At 68.5% G+C, this 16,575-nt stretch overlaps 3 protein-coding genes across 12 annotated transcripts in view; 2 read left to right on the top strand and 1 right to left on the bottom strand.

Moving 5' to 3' along the window:
* Positions 1–2,343: 2,343 nt before the first annotated feature.
* TTC31 (tetratricopeptide repeat domain 31) lies at positions 2,344–7,061 on the bottom strand. 9 transcript variants are annotated; one of them, XM_015850210.2, is made up of 14 exons: positions 6,715–7,061; positions 6,337–6,420; positions 6,101–6,169; positions 5,824–5,958; positions 5,586–5,717; positions 4,985–5,204; positions 4,629–4,719; positions 4,417–4,558; positions 4,235–4,336; positions 4,089–4,167; positions 3,821–3,968; positions 3,647–3,721; positions 2,853–2,955; positions 2,344–2,764 (listed from the first exon to the last, which is right to left on the bottom strand). In XM_015850210.2, exons 1-14 carry the CDS (start codon positions 7,033–7,035, stop codon positions 2,681–2,683), a joined length of 1,785 nt encoding a protein of 594 aa, XP_015705696.1. In that variant the 5' UTR covers positions 7,036–7,061; the 3' UTR covers positions 2,344–2,680. The 9 variants fall into 9 exon arrangements, with proteins under 9 accessions (XP_015705696.1, XP_015705697.1, XP_015705698.1 ...); XM_015850211.2 differs by having other exon boundaries at positions 3,821–3,965; XM_015850212.2 differs by having other exon boundaries at positions 4,089–4,164.
* A 186-nt stretch (positions 7,062–7,247) lies between these two features.
* CCDC142 (coiled-coil domain containing 142) lies at positions 7,248–11,415 on the top strand. 2 transcript variants are annotated; one of them, XM_032441597.1, is made up of 11 exons: positions 7,248–7,352; positions 7,605–7,743; positions 7,850–9,169; positions 9,260–9,346; positions 9,419–9,571; positions 9,666–9,823; positions 9,899–10,057; positions 10,170–10,284; positions 10,358–10,535; positions 10,606–10,817; positions 11,146–11,415. In XM_032441597.1, the coding sequence occupies exons 1-11, from the start codon at positions 7,317–7,319 to the stop codon at positions 11,388–11,390; spliced, it is 2,802 nt and encodes a 933-aa protein (XP_032297488.1). In that variant the 5' UTR covers positions 7,248–7,316; the 3' UTR covers positions 11,391–11,415. The 2 variants fall into 2 exon arrangements, with proteins under 2 accessions (XP_032297488.1, XP_032297487.1); XM_032441596.1 differs by having other exon boundaries at positions 9,899–10,066.
* A 237-nt stretch (positions 11,416–11,652) lies between these two features.
* The window catches only part of LOC107306817 (programmed cell death protein 4-like), a 5,541-nt gene continuing 618 nt past the window's right edge, over positions 11,653–16,575 (top strand). The window contains 9 exon segments of the mRNA XM_032441589.1: positions 11,653–12,305; positions 12,307–12,359; positions 12,438–12,464; positions 12,467–12,534; positions 12,621–12,734; positions 12,939–13,145; positions 13,242–13,340; positions 13,477–13,512; positions 13,598–13,737. Coding sequence (XP_032297480.1) covers positions 11,770–12,305; positions 12,307–12,359; positions 12,438–12,464; positions 12,467–12,534; positions 12,621–12,734; positions 12,939–13,145; positions 13,242–13,340; positions 13,477–13,512; positions 13,598–13,737 — 1,280 coding nt within the window. The 5' untranslated portion in view covers positions 11,653–11,769.

Below are 16,575 nucleotides of genomic sequence, written 5' to 3'. Positions count from 1 at the left end.
ACGGGGACACGGGGACACACGGACACACAGATACGGAGTCACGGGGACACACGGACACGGGGACACAGGGACACGCGGCCATATGGACACACGGACACACAGACACGACTCCATGCGTCCGTCCGTGTCCGTCTGTCCGCTCGCGCCCCTCCCACGCTCACGCAGGACTTTGCGCACCCCGACACCCGTCCATGACGTCATGCTGCGGTGACGTCACACCTCGAGGTCTCCTCCCTCCCTCCCCCCCCTCCCCACCGCTCCGGGGGGTGACACGCAGCTGCCGCCCCCTCAGCTCCCCGGGTTCGTCTGTCACCGCCCGCCGGTGCCCCCCCCGCAGCCACCCGAACCCGCACGATCCAATTACAGCTCCGCCAACTTCCGCGCGGGGCCGCTCCGCCGTCATCGCTCCGTTCTTAATTGCATTGTCCCTCCCCTCCCCCAGCGCTGCGGCAGAGGGGGAGGGGGGAAAAAATGAGATTTAGCCCTGAAAGTGCCTTTGAGCGTTTCCCCCGCGGGGAATCGCGTTTAATTTGACAGGTAGCAGCGTGCGGATGGGGGGGGGGGCTGCGGGGGGCGCGGGGCTGCGGCTGCGATTCTGCAGCGCCCGGGAGGGGACCCGGCCCCGGGGTGGGGGGGTCGGGGGTCCGGGGCTCCCCGCGTGCACCCGGTGCTGATACGGGGTCGGATCCTCTGCCTCCCCACCACGGGGGGGATCACGGGGTCACAGAGCCGGGGGGGGGGTTGCACACCCAGTAGTGGGGTTTGCACACTCAGTAGTGGGGTTTACACACTCGGTAGTGGGGTTTGCACACTCAGTAGTGGGGTTTGCACACTCAGTAGTGGGGTTTGCACACTCGGTAGTGGGGTTTGCTCACTCGGTAGAGGGGTTTACACACTCGGTAGTGGGGTTTGCACACTCAGTAGTGGGGTTTGCACACTCGGTAGTGGGGTTGCGGATCCCCCGTGGAGCCCCGTCCATCACCGTCCGTTCCACGTCGGGTGAGCAAAGCGGAGGGGCCGCCCCCCCGCCCCGCAGCCGGCGGCTCACGTCGGCCCCACGGGCCCCCGACCGTCGCGCAGCCGCAGCGAGGACGTGGAGCGGATAATGCGGTGGTGATGGGGGGGAGTTGTCCGTCCCCGCAGCCCCCCGGCCCTCGGGGCCCCCCGCCCCTCCCCCTGCGGGAGGCCGCGCTGGGTGACGCTCAGCTCAGCCGGTGGGTTTTCTCTCCATCCCCTCAGCAGGAACCGGCCCCGGACCCCCGCTCCTCCAGCCCCTCGGTACCGAGCAGCTGCGGTGCCCCCGCCGCGGCCCCCAGCCCCATCCCGGGGTGCAGCTGATCGGGGTGGGAGCGGCTGAGGGGCCGGGCGGTGCGCAGCCCCCCCCCGGGCACCGCACAGAGGGGCTGAGCCCGGGGACAGCCGTGGCCGTGGGATCCCACACCGGGCACAGAGCCCCGCGCTGCGGCCACGCGTGTCCCCCAACCCCCGGCACGGGACCAGCTCACACCCACGCACAGCGTGTCCATCCCCATGGCCTCGGGACGGCTGCCGTGCCGTGCAGTGCCGTGCCGTGCCGTGCCGTGCTGTGCCGTGCCGTGCTGTGCCGTGCCGTGCCGTGCCGTGCCGTGCCGTGCTGTGCCGTGCCGTGCTGTGCTGTGCCGTGCCGTGCCGTGCCGTGCCGTGCCGTGCTGTGCCGTGCCGTGCCGTGCCGTGCCGTGCCGTGCCGTGCCGTGCCGTGCTATGCCGTGCCGTGCCGTGCCGTGCTATGCCGTGCCGTGCCGTGCCGTGCCGTGCTATGCCGTGCCGTGCCGTGCCGTGCCGTGCTGTGCCGTGCCGTGTTGTGCCGTGCCGTGCCGTGCTGTGCCGTGCTATGCCGTGCCGTGCCGTGCCGTGCTATGCCGTGCCGGGCCGTGCCGTGCCGTGCTGCCGGCCGGGGACCCGTCAGCCTCACCCCGCGCTTCCCTTCTCCCCACACTCATCTCTTTCCTCTTCCAATTTTCTGGCTGATTACCTCCACCGCTGTTTGCTGACAAGCTCCGCTGTTGGGATTCATTTCTTTTAACTAGTGATTAATTACTCGCTGGCTCCCGCGCTCCTTCTCCCCGCCGTGGATTTGCATATTAATCCAACCTTCCCCCCCAGCCGGGCGTTTCCCTCACCTACAATGGGCTCCGCACACTTTCCTCTGCCGCCCCGGAGCACCCGCAGCCCCGATTCCACCCTATGGGTCCCCCAAGTGCTGGGTATCCCGGGGGACACTGTGCACCCCAAGGTGCCCCCACCCAGCCCAGGGGGATTTACATCACAGGAAGGGGCCCAGGCTGAGGGAGAGAGCAAAGCAAGGCACTGTCAGTTCTTTTTTATTAAGAAACCCGAAGCAGGAGCACAGCCCCGAAGGAAGGGGCTGCCCCTGTGGGTACCGACCCCCCCGGACCGGCCCGAGGCACAGCCACGATGGGGCACGAGGTAGGAGCGGTGGGGCAGCGGGACGGGGCCGGGCCGCTGCGGGGAGAAGGCACGTGAGGCTGCGGCAGGAGCGAGGCTCCAAAGCCCGGCGTGCGGCCCTGAGCTCCCGCAGCGCTCCGGGCTCCTCCGTGGGTCCGGCAGCGCCCGGCGGGGTCCCGCGCCGCACCCCGAGACACGAGGAAGGTTCCCGGCTCAGCAGCGAACACGGGGGAGGCTACGGGCGCTGCCGGGGCGGCGGCGTGGCGTGGGACGGGTGCTTGAGCTGCAGCGCCAGCCGGCAGCCCCCCAGGTCAGAGCCCTGCGGGGGGGGGACGGGACGGGTCGGCCGTGAGCGCCGTGCCCTCATCCCGCAGCACAGGGAGCAGCAGCTCCGGCCCAGCGCTCACCTGCATCGCCCTGAACGCAGCTTCTGCCGCCGCCTTGTGCTGGAAGTTGATGAAGGCGCAGAACTTGTCCGGGATCACCCGGATGGAATGGATCTGCCCAAACCTGCGCCGTGGGGCAGCTCAGCCCGACGGCACCGGGCACCCCCCCCCAACCTCCCCCATGCAGGGAAGGGGAAACAGAGCGTTCTTTTCACCCCAAAACGGGACCCCCATCCCCCCCCCCAATACGGCCCCCTCCCAGCCCCAAATCTGCCTCTTTTAACCCCAAAACGGACCCCTTTTACCCCCCCAGCCCCAAAATTGGCTCTTTAACCCCAAAACAGGACCCACTTCCCCCCCTACCCCACCCCAAAAAGACCACCCCCAGCCCCAAAAACGCCTCTTTTCACCCCAAAAACGGACCTCCCCCAACCAAAAACGAGTCCCCTTTTTATCCCCCCCCAGCCCCAAATCTGGCTCTTTTCACCCCAAACCAGGACCCCCTTCCCCCCTGTCCCCCCCCTCAGTACGCCCCCCCCCAAGCCCCAAATTTGTCCCTTTTAACCCCAAAACGGGACCCCCCCCATCCACAACCACTTGTAGCCCCTTTCTCCCCCCCCCCAAACCCCAAAATCACAGCCGGGATGCACCATGAGGGAGCAGGGCTCACTGCACACACAGGGAGCACAGAGAACAGGAACCAAAGCGGGGGCAGCCACAGACCGGGCAGCGTGGGGGGGGTTTGAGGGGGGGGCTGTGGAGCCATTGGGTCCTACCAGGGCTGGTGATGGTGCCGGGCACCGCGGGGCACTCACCGGCTGAAGCAGCTCTGCAGCACTTCCCTGGTGATCTTGACGGTGAGATTTCCAACCCACAGAGGAAAGCAGTCCCTGCCAAACAGCGCCGTCACCAGCAGCCCCTGCCCTGCTCTGTGCACCCCCAGCCCCCCCCCCAGCAGCCCCCTCTCCTTGGCAGCCCCCCAGCCCTACCTGGCAGGGTGCTGTGAAGGCAGCGTGTCCTTGGGGCTCGCTGTGGCTGTGGTCCGCGTGTGGTTTTTTGAGTGGCTCCTTGAGTTCACTACGGTCACGAAGCCGCTCGTGTCCCCGTGGCCGCAGCTCCCGTTCACACACCCACCTGCTGAGCAGCTCTCAGGGCTCGGCACCACCCCTCGCTCCCTCCCAGCTCTGCCACACTCAGAACCCAGAGCAGAAGCTGAGCCCAGAACCCAACCCCAGGGCCACAGCAAAGGTCCCTTACCAGAGGTGGGTGGCAGCGGCTCCCCAGCTTCCAGCACGGGGACGTCCCTGGGACCGCTGGCATCGCGGAGGCTGCTCTGCTGCAGTGCAGAGGGGTCAGAGCCCACGGGGCAGCAGTGGGGCGGCAGCAGTGGGGCCCGATCTCACCTGCAGCAGCATGTGGCAGGCCTCCAGCTGGGTGCTTACATCAGCGTTTGTGCCCTCCAGGCGCAGCAGCTGCTTAAAGGTGTCCGTGGCCTCGGCGTAGCGCTGGGAGCAGAGAGCGGCTGAGTGCTGCCCATGGGGACACGGGGCCGTGCTGAGCCCTATGGCCCTGCCTGCCACGCTACCTGCAGCCCCCACAGCGCCTTGCCCTTGCGGAAGAAGCCTTTGGGCCAGTTGGGCTGCAGCCCCAGGGCCATCTCTGCGTCCCTCAGCGCCTCCTGGTACTGCTGGAGCTTTTCATAGCAGTAGGACCGGTTCCCAAAGAGCCTGTGGGGACAGCACGGTCACCAGGGCAGGCTCAGAACACGCTGCCCAGGCTCTACAGCCCGCTGCTCACCGGTGCTCCCTGGGGTTCAGCTTTATGGCCTCGGTGAAGGCCTGCACAGCCTCTGTGTAGCGTCCCTGCATGGCAGCCTGGTTGCCACAGCCTGCAGGGAGAGCATTGCCCGCTGCTGACCAGCACACAGGCAGCGCAGGGATGGTGCAGCTCTGCACTGTGTCTGCATCCAGCTGCAGGGGAAAGGTGCTCTGGGAACAGACAGGAGCTGTGCAGACCCACAGATGGGGATAAAGCACAAGGATGCGTGTCCAGCACAGCTCTCCTGGGGGCAAACCCACCCCCTGAAGCTGGCACACAGCACAGCAGAGCCCACCCTGTGCCCCCTGCTGCCCAGGGATACCCAAGACACTGACCTGCAAGGATCATGCTCTGCTCCAACATGTTCGAGTCCAGGGTTGCAGGCTCAGGCTTGGATGCCTGTGGGGCAACCACGCAGGGCAGCGGGGGGTCAGGCTCCAGTGGGGCAACCACGCAGGACAGCGGGGGTTCAGGCTCCAGTGGGGCAACCACGCAGGACAGTGGGGGGTCAGGCTCCAGTGGGGCAACCACGCAGGACAGTGGGGGGTCAGGCTCCTGTCCCAGCCCAGGAGCTGAGGTTCAGGCACAGCCACTGTCCCACATGTGTGAGCATGACTCCCTGCTGTGCCTCAGCTCATAGAGCTCACAGAGGATGCCCACCCCCCCCCACCCAGCTCCATAAAGCCACAAGAGACTGCAAAGGAGCTTCCACAGCTCCCAGCCTGCAGTATGAGATGGGCACAGCACCCCCATCACCACTGGGGCACCACACCACAGCCATGGGATCACCACGCTGTGCCCGGCACAGGGGAAGCTGCAGCTGGGGATCCCTCTGCCCAGCTCCAGGCTCTGCCCCCACAGAGCACATGCCCTGAGCAGCACAGCACATTCCTCACTGGGGGAGATGCCCCTCTGCAGGAATGGGATCCAACTCACCCCCTCCTGCAGCCTCTTTCTGGGCTCTGCAGCATCAGCTCTGACTGATTTCTCTCTTGCAGGTGGCGGCAGCTTCACGCCAGCCTTCTGCCAAGCTTTGACGACAAAACTGCAGCTCAAGTCCAGTTCATCCTAGAGAAACGAGGGACAGGAGCCGTGCAGAGCCATGTACCAGGGCTGTGGGGGGGTGGCACTCAGGGGCACCGTGTGGGGCAGACCCAGGGCGTCCCACTCTCACCTCTATGCCCTCCAGGTCCCCCAGTCCCTCCTCTGCACGATCCTGGAGGTGCTGTGGGCAGCTGGTCAGGCAGCCGCTCTCCTCCTCGATGCCACCGGTGTCCCCAGGAGCAGCACCGGGCAGGGACGTGGTGCTCTGCAGACACAGGAGGGCGGTGGGTGGGCTCTGCTCCCAGCTCCTGGCTCTGGGTATTTACAGGAGCCCCCCGAGGCCCCTCAGTGCCCGCCCTGCACTGTGCCCATGGCTGCCCACCCCAAGGAGGCACAAAGCTCCTCACCGACGCAGCCGCCTGTTTGCTCCTCAGCTCCTGCTCCAGCTTCTCCTGTTTCCTCCTGTCCTTCTGCTTCTGGAACGCAGAAACAAAGCAGCGCTGAGCCGGCAGCAGCAGAACGAACCCGGCAGCAGCAGAACGAACCAACACACGCCCCAGGGCGCAGCTCAGGGCTGCAGTGCGAGCAGCGGGCACGGCCCGTAGGGGCGGATGGACGCTCCCAGCCCGCAGCTCCCGCCCACCTTCTTCTTCAGTTTCTTTTTCTCCGCTTTCCTCTTCTCTCGATCCTCCTCCGCCAGCAGCTCCAGCGCGTTCCGTTCCGCCTCCTGGGGAAAGAAACGGTGACCGATGGCGGCGCTGCGGGACCGGGCTGGGACACACGGACACACGGACGGCAGCGATGGGACAACCGGGATGGGGCGATACCGCGGGGCTGCGGGGGGGTCCGCGGGAGCCCCGGAGCGGGAGGGGCGGCATCGCGGCGCTGAACGACGGCAGGAACAGGGGAAGGTTCGGCCCCGGGACGGCAAAACCGAATCGGGACCGAGGGACGGAGCAAAGGGCGCGGGGGGACGGACCGGGACGGGGCGGGGCGGACACGGAGCGGGGCGGACACTGACCTCGGCCGTGACGCGCTGCCCCCACGTCGCGCTCAGTTCACGCGGCTCCGGGTCCACGGCCGGGAAACGGCGCGGGGGGGGAAACGGCGGAACCGGGAGCGGCCCATAGAGACACAGCGGGGCGGGGGGGACGGGCGGGATAACGGGGATAACCGGGATGGGCGGGATGAAGGCCGGGCCGGGCGGCACGAAGCGCTGCTCCGGTTCCTCCTCGTCCTCGTCGTCGGTCTCGATGCGGACCCAGCGCGGGTTAAAGCCGAGCCGCAGCCCCGGCCCGTCCCCCAGCCCCGGCCCGTCCCCCAGCCCCGTGTCATCCCCCATGGCCGCGCGGGGCGGGGCGACAACAAACGAAACCGAAACGCGGCGGGACGAACCGCCCCCCGCTACCGGAAGCGCCCGCAGTTCGGACGCCGGAAGTGGGGCGCGAAGCGGCCGCCGCCATCTTGGACGAGGGCGAGACGGTGGCCGGCGAGGCCCAAGATCCGCCGGGCGCTGCGTCCCGGCCCACACCGCCCCGCGCCGTCCCGGTGTCCCCCGGGCGCTGCCGGATTAACGGCGCGGTGTTGAGCTCATTTCCGCCGGGCTCCGGGACGCTGCGGGAAATGGAGGACGGGCCGGGCGCCAGGCCGGGCCTGCAGGTGAGCGGGGAGCGGGGCCCGGTGCCGTGGAGCGGCTCGGGGCGATGGTGGGGCTCGTTCGACGGCGGAGCTCGGGGCGATGGCGGGGCGACCCGGGCCGGGCGCGGGGGGCGGAGCGGCGCTGGGGGCTGGGGGCGGCGCGGCCCGGAGCCGTTCGGGTTCTCGGAGCCGAGTTCGGGGCCGCCGCCATCGCTCGGCCGGACGGGGCCGGGCCGTTTCCCCGTGCTAACGGCGCCCGCCCCGTTCCGGCAGCTGCTGGGAACCGACGGGCCCGGCCTGGACTCGCTGCTGCTGCTGCTCATGGCCCGAGTGCCGCCGCCGCCGCCGCGGGGCGCCCTGCCCGCCGTGCCCGCCGTGCCCGGGGGCGTCGTGCAGCCCGCAGAGCCCGCAGGTGAGCCCGGCGCTGCCGGTCCCGCACCCCGACATCCCCCGCCCCCCCCGTGTCCCCCGTTTGGCCGCACGTTCCCCGTTCGTTCCCCCGTCGCTCCATCCCGCAGGCGGCAGCTCCCGGGCCGGGCTGTCCCGCTCCCTGCACCGGGCCGAGGCGATGCTGCGCAGCTGCGTCAGCCCCGGGATCCTCCGGCTGCGCGGGGCCCGGCCCGGCGGCTCCAACGCGTCCGACAGCGACGGGGAACCCGAGGAGCCCGACGGGGCCGGTAACGATGCGGCCGATGTGGATGATACGGACGATGCGGATGATACGGACGATACAGACGCTGCGCAGCTCCTGGCGGTGCAGGTTGAGCGGAGCTTCCAGGGGCTGCGTGGCTCGTTCCGCGCGTGGGAAAACCCGCGCACCGAGACGTTCCACGGCCACGTGCTGCCGCCGCCCGCCGCCGCCTTCTGCTTCCACGCCGCGCACCCACGCGTGGCCGAGCGCTGCGCCGCGCTGCACGCGCTGCTCCTGCACCGGCACCAGCTGCGCGTGGCCCGGAGCTACAGCCGCCGCCTCAAGGGCGGCTCCGACTTCGTCCGGCGGCTGCTGGGCCCGGAGCCGGAGCCGGAGCCGCGGGCGCTGCGGGCGCTGTGCGAGGAGCTGCGGGTTCACGCCGGGCACTGGGCCGCGCTGCGGCGGCGGATGCGGGGCGACGCGTGGCTGCGGCCGCTGCTGCTGCGGCGGCACGAGGCGGTGCGGTACATGCGGCGGGCGCTGCGGCTGCTGGCGCTGCAGGCGGCGCTGCTGCTCGAGCGGCGTTTGGAGGCGGCGCTGCGCGGGGCGATGCGGGACGGGACCCCCCCGGCGCTGCTGGGCGACCTGTTCCGAGGCCTGGACACCTACAACCGCGCGCTGGGGGAGCTGGGCCCGGAGCCGCGCTGCGCTGCGGGGATGCGGCCCCGCGCCTTCCCCCTGCGGCGGGTGCTGGCGCTGCTGGCGGCCGAGCGGGGCCGGCGGGCGGCCGAGAACCTCGCGCGGCTCCTGCGGCCCCGAGACGGCGGATCCGCGGGGGAGGAGGAGGAGGAGGATGCGGGGCGGGACCTCCCCGAGCAGCTGCGGGCGCTGTGCCTCGACGACGAGCGGCTCGTGGTCCCCGCGCTGCAGGTGCTGGTGGCCTCCGCCGACGGCCTTTGGCGCTCCGCCCTCGCCGTTCCCACCGGGAGCCCCGCGGCTCCGTCCCCGCGGCCGGGCTCGGCCCGCAAGGCGGTTCGCTGGCTGGACGCGACGCACGCGGCGGCGGCCGAGGCTCTGCACGCCCGGTACCGCCCGCTGTGCTGGGAGGCGGCCGGCGCCGCGCTGGGTCCTCGGCTGGAGCTGGCGGCCGGCGGGACGGGAAGCGCCGTCGGCGCCGCGCGGGAGCTGCAGCGGGCGCTCGGTGCCGGTACGTGCGGGAGGGGCGGCTCCGCTCCCCGCGGAAACACGGCGCCACGCGGAGCCCCGCGGGCCGGTCCTCAGCGCTGTCCGTCCGCAGGCCGCATCCCCGCGGAGTGCGAGGAGGAGCTGGGGCGGCTGTGCCGGCGGCTGCAGTGCCGGGGCGCCCTGCTGGCCTGGCAGCGAGGTACGCGTGGGGCGGACGGGGGGGAGGGACCCGCACGGCTCCGGGCACCGCTCACGTCGCGTCTCCCCGCAGACTTCGCCCTGGCGCTGGGCTCGGGGCTCAGCGATCGCTGCGCGGTGCCGGAGCTGTCGGACGGCGCGGCGCACAGCGGCACAGCGCGGCTCCTACAGCGGCTCTACCCGGCCCTGAGCTCCGCCCTGCGGAACCTGCCGGACGGTCCGGACGGTGAGCGGGGCATGGCCGGGACCCGGGGATGGGGGCGATCCGCCTCCGCTGTGCTCAGTTCTGAGTGACGCCCCCTCCCCGCTCCGCTCCCCAGGCGGCCCCCCCGGCTCCCCCTGCCTGCGCCTGCAGCTGCTGGGCTGCTGCCTGGCCACGGCTCAGGCCTCGTGCTCCTGGCTGATGGGCAAAGCCTTCCAGTACCTGGCCGCGTGGTCCCTGCCGCAGTTCCTGCTCGTCACGCAGGGAGACCTGCAGGTGGGTGCGGGGCTCGGCGCGGTGCGGGACTGCGGCCCCGGGGCCGGTTTGAGGTCACCACCCTCCGCTCCGCAGCTGCTGAAGGCCGAGACGGACGCGCTGCAGCTGCTGGTGAACGCGGCCTTCCCGGAGCCCGAGGGCGGCCCGCAGCACCTCGAGCCCCACCGGCGGCTGCGCTCCCACCACGAGAGGTGGCTGTGCCTGCAGATCCGATCCGCGGCCAACAGCATCCAGGTACGGCCGGTAACGGAGCTCTGGGGGCCCACAGCGGGTCCTGGGCTGGGGACCCACCCTGCGGCCCCCATTGACCCACCCTGCGGCCCCCGTTGACCCCCTCTGCCCCCAGCTGTTCGCGGGGGACGTGCTGAAGCTCTTCTCCACGGACTGCAAGCGGATGTCGGCGGAGATCTTCGAGCAGACCATGCCGCTGGGCCGGCACTGGAGGCTCGGCCTCAGAGCCGGTGGGTGGCGGCCCCCATCCCCTCCTCCTCCTCGTCCTCCTCGTGTCCCGGTGCTGACGCCGTGTCCCCATAGAGCTGCCCAGCTCCCCCAGCGAATACGCGGCGGCGGCGGCGCAGTCGGTGCTGGGCCAGGTGCTGCAGGGCGCCCAGCTGCTGCCCCGCGACTCGCAGGTGCCCACGTTGGCACGAGTGCTGACGGCGTTCGTGGAGGCGTGGATGGATCATATCCTGGCACGGAAGATCAAGTTCAGGTCCGTGGGGAGCCGGGGGGGGCTGGGGGTCGGTCTGGGCGCTGTGCGGGTGCTGAGGCGCTGCCCGCAGCCTGCAGGGCGCTCTGCAGCTGCAGCGGGACTTCGCGCTGGTGCGGCAGCTGGTGCAGTGCGAGCAGTACGGGCTGGAGCCCGACACGCGGCAGGAGCTGCTGTCCCTGCGGATCCTCCAGCAGATGGACGGCGCCATCCTCTGCCTCCTGCAGCAGCCCAGCGGAAAGGCCTATCTGCCATCCCACGGCTGGAGCTCCCTGCGGCACTGCTGTGAGGAGGGGGCGGGACAGGATGGGACGGGGAGGGGATGGGCTGGAGATGGGATGGGGACAGGGCGGGGAGGGGGATGGACACGGACAAGGATAGGGACAGAAATGGGACGGAAATGGGACGGAGATGGGATGGGGATCGGGTGGGGAGGGGAGTGGAGGGACAAGGACAGAAATGGAACGGAGATGGGGTGGGAACGGGGATGTCGGTGGAGATGAGGAAGGGGATGAGGACGAGGATTGGGGCAGAAATAGAGATGAGACAAAGCTGGGAGCCCCCACAGCTCCCCCTGCGCTCCCCCCCCCGACTCTGCCACCTCCCCCTCCAGGTTCCAACCACGGTGGCCGCGCACAGGAGCTGGGCGCCAGCAGCCTGCACAGCCTGGACACCCTGGAGGCAGCGGGGCCCCCCCCGCCCGTTCCCGGCGCAGACGCCCCCGGCCGGTCCCGCGGCGCCCCCCCCGAGTCGTACCTGTCGGCCGGGCAGCAGCAGTGGTTGGCGCTGCGGCTGCACGGAGCGCGGCGCTGGCGGGTCCCGGGGCTGCCCTGCATGGCCAAGAGCCCCGAGGGCTGAGCGCAATAAAACCACGTGGCGCTGAGCTCCGGCTCCGGTCCCGGTCCCGGGGGTCCCGCGCGGGGGCTGCGGTCGGGGCCGGTCCCGCCCCGTGTCCACGAACATCCCGACGCGTCGCTCCCCGCCCCGCGCCGTCACCGTCTGCCCTCGGCGCTGCCCCCGCGGGGACACCGGGCGGGTTCCGTCCCCTCCTCCGAGCTCCGTCCGCACCGCGGCGTGTCCGGTTCCCCGTGGACGTGCCGTTTGGTGCCGGTCGGGAGCATCCACGGTGGGGTCTGAGATTCCCCCGCACGGGTCCGTGCGTGCACGGAGCCCCTCGGGACCCTCGCCCGCCCCGCGCCCCGTTTGTGCCGGTGCCGGTGGGACTACGGCTCCCGTGATGCCGCCGCCTCCTCCCGGTCACTTCCTCCGCGCGGCGGGGCGGGGTCCGGCGGAGCAGCGCTCCCACTCCCCTCCCTCCGATCCCGGTGCCGGTGCCGGTCCCGGTGCCGCCGGGATGTCCGCCTCCAGCACGGCCGAGCCGGACACCGTCGCCCGCGCCCCGTTCGCCGTGGCAAGTATCGGGAGCGGAGCCCCGGGGCGGTGCCGGGGGGTTCCCCGCCGGGGACGGTGTGTGGGAGGGTCCGCGGGGTCCCTTCGGAGCGCGGTGACGGGCCGCCCGTGCACGCAGGGACCGAGCGCGGAGCAGCAGCAGCAGGAGGAGGAAGAGGAGGAAGAGGAAGAGGAGGAGGGGGAGGAAGAAGAGGGGGGGGACGGCGCCGGGGGGTCGCGGCCCTGGGCTCCCCCGGAGAAACTGGAGCACGAGGCGCAGCTCAGGGCCGAGGCCAAGCGGCGGCTGCGGCGCGTCTCGTCCCGGGACTCCGCCCGGGAGCCGCCGGCCGAAGAGCCCGGAGCCGAACCCGGCAGCCCCAAGGGCAGCGCACGAGCGGAGACCGCGCTGCGGGAAGGGCCGCGGGCTGCCCAAGAAAGGTGAGCGCGGGGCGGCCCCGCAGCCCCCATAGGGAGCCCGCCGTGCCCCCGGCTGAGCCCCTCCTCTGCCCGCTGCAGGCGGCGCGGGGGGTAAAGGCGTGTGGGGGGCCCCGGCGTGGGGTACGGCTACCACGAGCCCGACGCCCGCGACCCCAACTACGACGAAGTGGCGCAGGTACAGCCGAGCCCTCCCCCACCCCGCGCCCGCCCCGCAGCCCCCACTGCGGGCGCCCCACCGGAGCCCCCCGTCCGACCGCGCAGGGGGACACGGTCTGTGCCACCGTGATGCCCGAACTGGAGGAGGACGAGCTGGAGCAGAACGTGCAGCCCATGGTGCTGGAGTACTGCGAGCACGGGGACACCGGCGAGGTTGTGGTGCGTCAGGGGGAGGGGACCCGTGGGGGGCAGGGGGGTCTGCGGGGCACAGCCCTGGCGGCAGGGAGGGGGTCCAGGTGGGAGCCCTCGGGAAGGAGCGGAGTCTCTCGTGGAGGGGACGGGGGCACCGTAGGGATGGAGGGGATTTGGGGCCGGGCCGTGGCCCGGTGTGGGCACCCACGGGCGGCGCGGTGCCGGGCGCAGGAGCTGCTGCGGGGGCTGAACCTGGGCGGCCGGAGACACGCGGTGCCGGCGCTGGCGGTGGAGGGCAGAGCGAGTCACCGAGAGCTGACGTCGCGGCTGCTGTCCGAGCTGCTGGGCCGCGTGCTGAGCCCCGAGGACGAGCGAACCTTCGACGAGATGCTGCGGGACCCCCCCGACCTCATCCTCGACAGCCCCGAAGCCCCCCAGGTGCCGGCGGGGTCTCGCGGTTGGGGACGAGGCCTCGGTGGGGAACGGGTGAGGGGCCGGGGGTCCAAGCGCTGACTCCGCGCCCCCCCAACCCAGATGCTGGGGCAGTTCATTGCCCGGGCGGCGGCCGACCACGCGCTGCCACTGGATTTCCTGGAGCGCTACAAGGGCCGCGTGGGCTGCGAACACGCCAGGTGAACGTGTTCTCCACGTGCTCCTGCCCCATCCTTGCTCAACATCCCCATCCCCCCCCCCGTCACCTCCCGGTGCCGCCTCCCCTCGTCCCCGCACAACATCCCCGTGTCCCGTGTCCGCGTCCCGCAGATGAACGTGCTGCTGCGCGAGTACCCGCTGTGCGGGGAACCGGGTGAGCGCGGGGTGGGGGATACGGGGCGGCACCGGTACCGGTATCGGTATCGGTACCGGTATCAGCACCGACGTGTCGGCTGCAGGGCTTCCAGCGGGTGTACGCGGCGCTGAACGACCTCAGCCTGGACGCCCCACTGGCCCACGCGCGTCTGGAGCGGCTGCTGGAGCTGTGCTGCCAGCGTGGGGTGGTGACACGAGCGCTGCGAGATGCCTGTAATGCACGGTACGGCGGGAGGAACCGGGCGAGGGGGGCGTGGGGAGGGGCGGGATATGGGATGGGGTCAGCTATGGGATGGGGTCAGCTATGGGATGGGGTCAGCTATGGTCCAGAGCGGACCCAGCGCAGAGCTGAACCACCAGCCAGAGCTGACCCCAGCCCATAGCGGACCCCAGCCCAAGCCGCCCCGCCCCACGCCCCCCGCGCTCCGGGCCGCCGCGGTACCGGGCACAGGCATCGCGCACGCGCGAGGGCCACCAACCCACGCGGCTGAGCAGTCGAGACGCGCAAGCAGTTCGGTCTTCTTAGACGCGCGGGGGCCAAGGGGGGGCCAGGCGGAGGTGCCGCGGCAGCGCCGCGCGGAACACCCGCGGAAGCCCTGGCAGCGAACACTGTGTGGGGGGCGTGAACCCCAAGGGGACAATTCGAGGACCGTAGACCTGGCCCCAGCAAGATGAAGCCATTCAGGTGAGGTGCAAACCAAGCGCCTCAGAAGGTAACAGATGCCTATCTCAGCACCAAAGGCGAAGATACTCTGTGGACAGGTGGGAAGAGGAAGGTCCTGGATCAGAACAGTATTCGTTGCTACCTAGCTTGATATTTGTTGAGGTTTTGATTAGTATTGAGGAAGATTTTACAGCGATGATATTCTGCATTGCTCACTATGTGTTCTGTGCCCAGTCTCTAACCTTATCTCAGTGTGGTGCCACAGTAAAGGTATCTCTATCGTCGGGACCTCTCTGCAGAAAGGAGGGCCGCCCCGGAGCCCTCCCAGCCATTGGACATGCGTCGCATACCCGGGCCCGTTTCACGCGGTGCGGGTAGAGTTTGAAGAAAGCACTTAATGCTGCCTGAATCGCTTTAACAGGCTCTGCCTTTGTTTGAAGTAGAAAAAGCCTAGGGAAAGTAAATAGAAGGAGAGGGAAGGAGAAGGAAGGGCGTATAGACGCTTGGGAGCAGCAAGTGTTCTTCAGCCGAGTCATGTCATCGGTAAGGACATTGCCTTGAGAGGCAGCGTATGGGAGTTTTGCTTTCCACTCCTGTCTATTGATTGTTAGTGCTTCTCTTTTATGACTGATGGTTGTTCCTTGATATCAACTCGTACAGGGCTTTGTAGCGTTGTTACAAAACTGTGGCTTTCTTTTTGTTGCCTTCTAGTCATGAATTCAGTCCACCTCCATTGTGCTGAAGAAGCAAACTTTCAAGAAGCAGGGCGGAACAGAGATAGCAAAGAGATGTATGCGAGCGAAGAGAATCAGAAGTGATGGGCGGCAAGTGAAATAGTCTAAGAAGTGGAAGGCAGATTGTGAGACGCCACATGCTGATTGAATGGAATTCAGCACCAAGACAAAATAGACGACGTTATGGAAACGCCAAAAAATAGTAAGAAAAAAAAAAAAAAAAGAGCTGGTAATAGGAATATGAAAGAGATCAAGACAGAAAGAGATGGAGGAATGAATGAAACAGGAGGAGTTTTATTGAAAAATAAAGGAGAGATAAAAGAAAAGAGGCCAATAGCATTCTAAAAGACGTGGGTAAATTAGACTACACAGTGGGAGAAAAAAAAAGAGGAAATAAAGAAAAAAACAAAGAGGAAAGCAGTGGACAGACCAAGGAAAATAATGAAAGACAAAATGTTGAACAGATAAACAAGAGTTTTTCAGGCCATTGTGGCATTTTTCGTTATGCGGAAGTTATAATTGGACTGGACAAGATGTCCATCTATGGTTATTCTTGTTGCCCAGAACAAAGATATGTTCACAGAATCACAGGAATGCCCCAGGTTGGAAGGGGACCTCAGGAACATGAGCTGCCAATTCCGCCTGGCCTTGGCACAGCCAGCCAAACTTGCCATGGTTAGGAGATCGCGTTGCCCAGAGGCCCCATCCAAACCGGGCCTTGAACACCTCCAGCGGATGGGCATTCCACGAGGTCCCGGGGGTAGGCCTGTTCCAGGACGGCTGCAGCCACGTCTAGTGGGAAGGGAACTTCCCCCTGGACATCCAACACGAAATCTTCCCTGCGTTTCAACTTTAAACCATTTCCCCTTTTCCGTACTAGGTATTTCCCTTTCAAAGAGTTGACACCCCATCCTGATTATAGGTACCCGTCAGGCCAAGGCTGACAAGGAGGTCACCCACAGCGTGTCGTTATTCCAGGGTGAAACAGAGCCCAGCTTGGCGGTCGTCTCAGCCGGCCTCATAGGGGTGGTGGGTCTCTGTGTGCGCAGCCCCCTGACCATCGGCTCATGGGGCCCTGGCCTCTGGGACCCTCGCCAATAGCTCTCGTCTGTTTTTTGGTGTGGGGGCTCCATACCGTGGACAGCCAGTACTCCAAGTGGGAGCCTCACGAAGAGCGCAGGTACGAGGGGATACCACCTCACTCCTCGGCCTTGAGTGGGACTCGTTCAGGGGCTACTGGGACGCGCGCCTCCCCAGGTCATGCTCAGCTAGCGACAGCGCTCTGTGGGGACGGCGGACACGACCGGGGGTTGATCGTGGTCGTGCCTGGCCAAGTGTGTGAGAAGCGAGGGACTTGCAGCGCGTAGTGCTAGCCCGCGAATGGGGACGGGGTTGAAGGCGGCGTGTGCTAGGGTCGTAGTGGGTCGCCGGAAGGGGAGGGCAGGATGTCACACCGGCGTGTTCGGGACGCTACACGGTCTCAAGCTTCCGCGCTGTGAATCGCGACTCCTTCCTCTGCCTCCATGTTGGCGAGCAGCACAGGAAAGCCGCCCCCGCACCACTGCAGTGAGGGCAGCGCGGGGCGGCACGGCCGCCTCGGGCAAGAACGCTCCCTGCACGCGGGGGGGTCAGCAAGGCGCGGAACGCTTAGGCGCGGGGACCT

This window comes from Coturnix japonica (genome assembly GCF_001577835.2).
Source record: "Coturnix japonica isolate 7356 chromosome 4 unlocalized genomic scaffold, Coturnix japonica 2.1 chr4random350, whole genome shotgun sequence".
NCBI lineage: Eukaryota > Metazoa > Chordata > Aves > Galliformes > Phasianidae > Coturnix > Coturnix japonica.
Note: the sequence above shows the minus strand (reverse complement) of the source record. Positions and strands in the feature narration are given on the sequence as shown.

Coding starts and splice junctions, on each gene's coding strand:
- TTC31 (XM_015850210.2), bottom strand. CDS start 7,035: ATGGGGGATGACACGGGGCTGGGGGACGGGCCGGGGCTGGGGGACGGG. Junction 4,337..4,416: donor AGGCGCTGTGGGGGCTGCAG/GTAGCGTGGCAG, acceptor CTCTGCTCCCAG/CGCTACGCCGAGGCCACGGA. Junction 4,168..4,234: donor CCTGCCACATGCTGCTGCAG/GTGAGATCGGGC, acceptor TCTGCACTGCAG/CAGAGCAGCCTCCGCGATGC.
- CCDC142 (XM_032441596.1), top strand. CDS start 7,317: ATGGAGGACGGGCCGGGCGCCAGGCCGGGCCTGCAG. Junction 10,067..10,169: donor ACAGCATCCAGGTACGGCCG/GTAACGGAGCTC, acceptor CTCTGCCCCCAG/CTGTTCGCGGGGGACGTGCT. Junction 10,818..11,145: donor GAGCTCCCTGCGGCACTGCT/GTGAGGAGGGGG, acceptor CTCCCCCTCCAG/GTTCCAACCACGGTGGCCGC.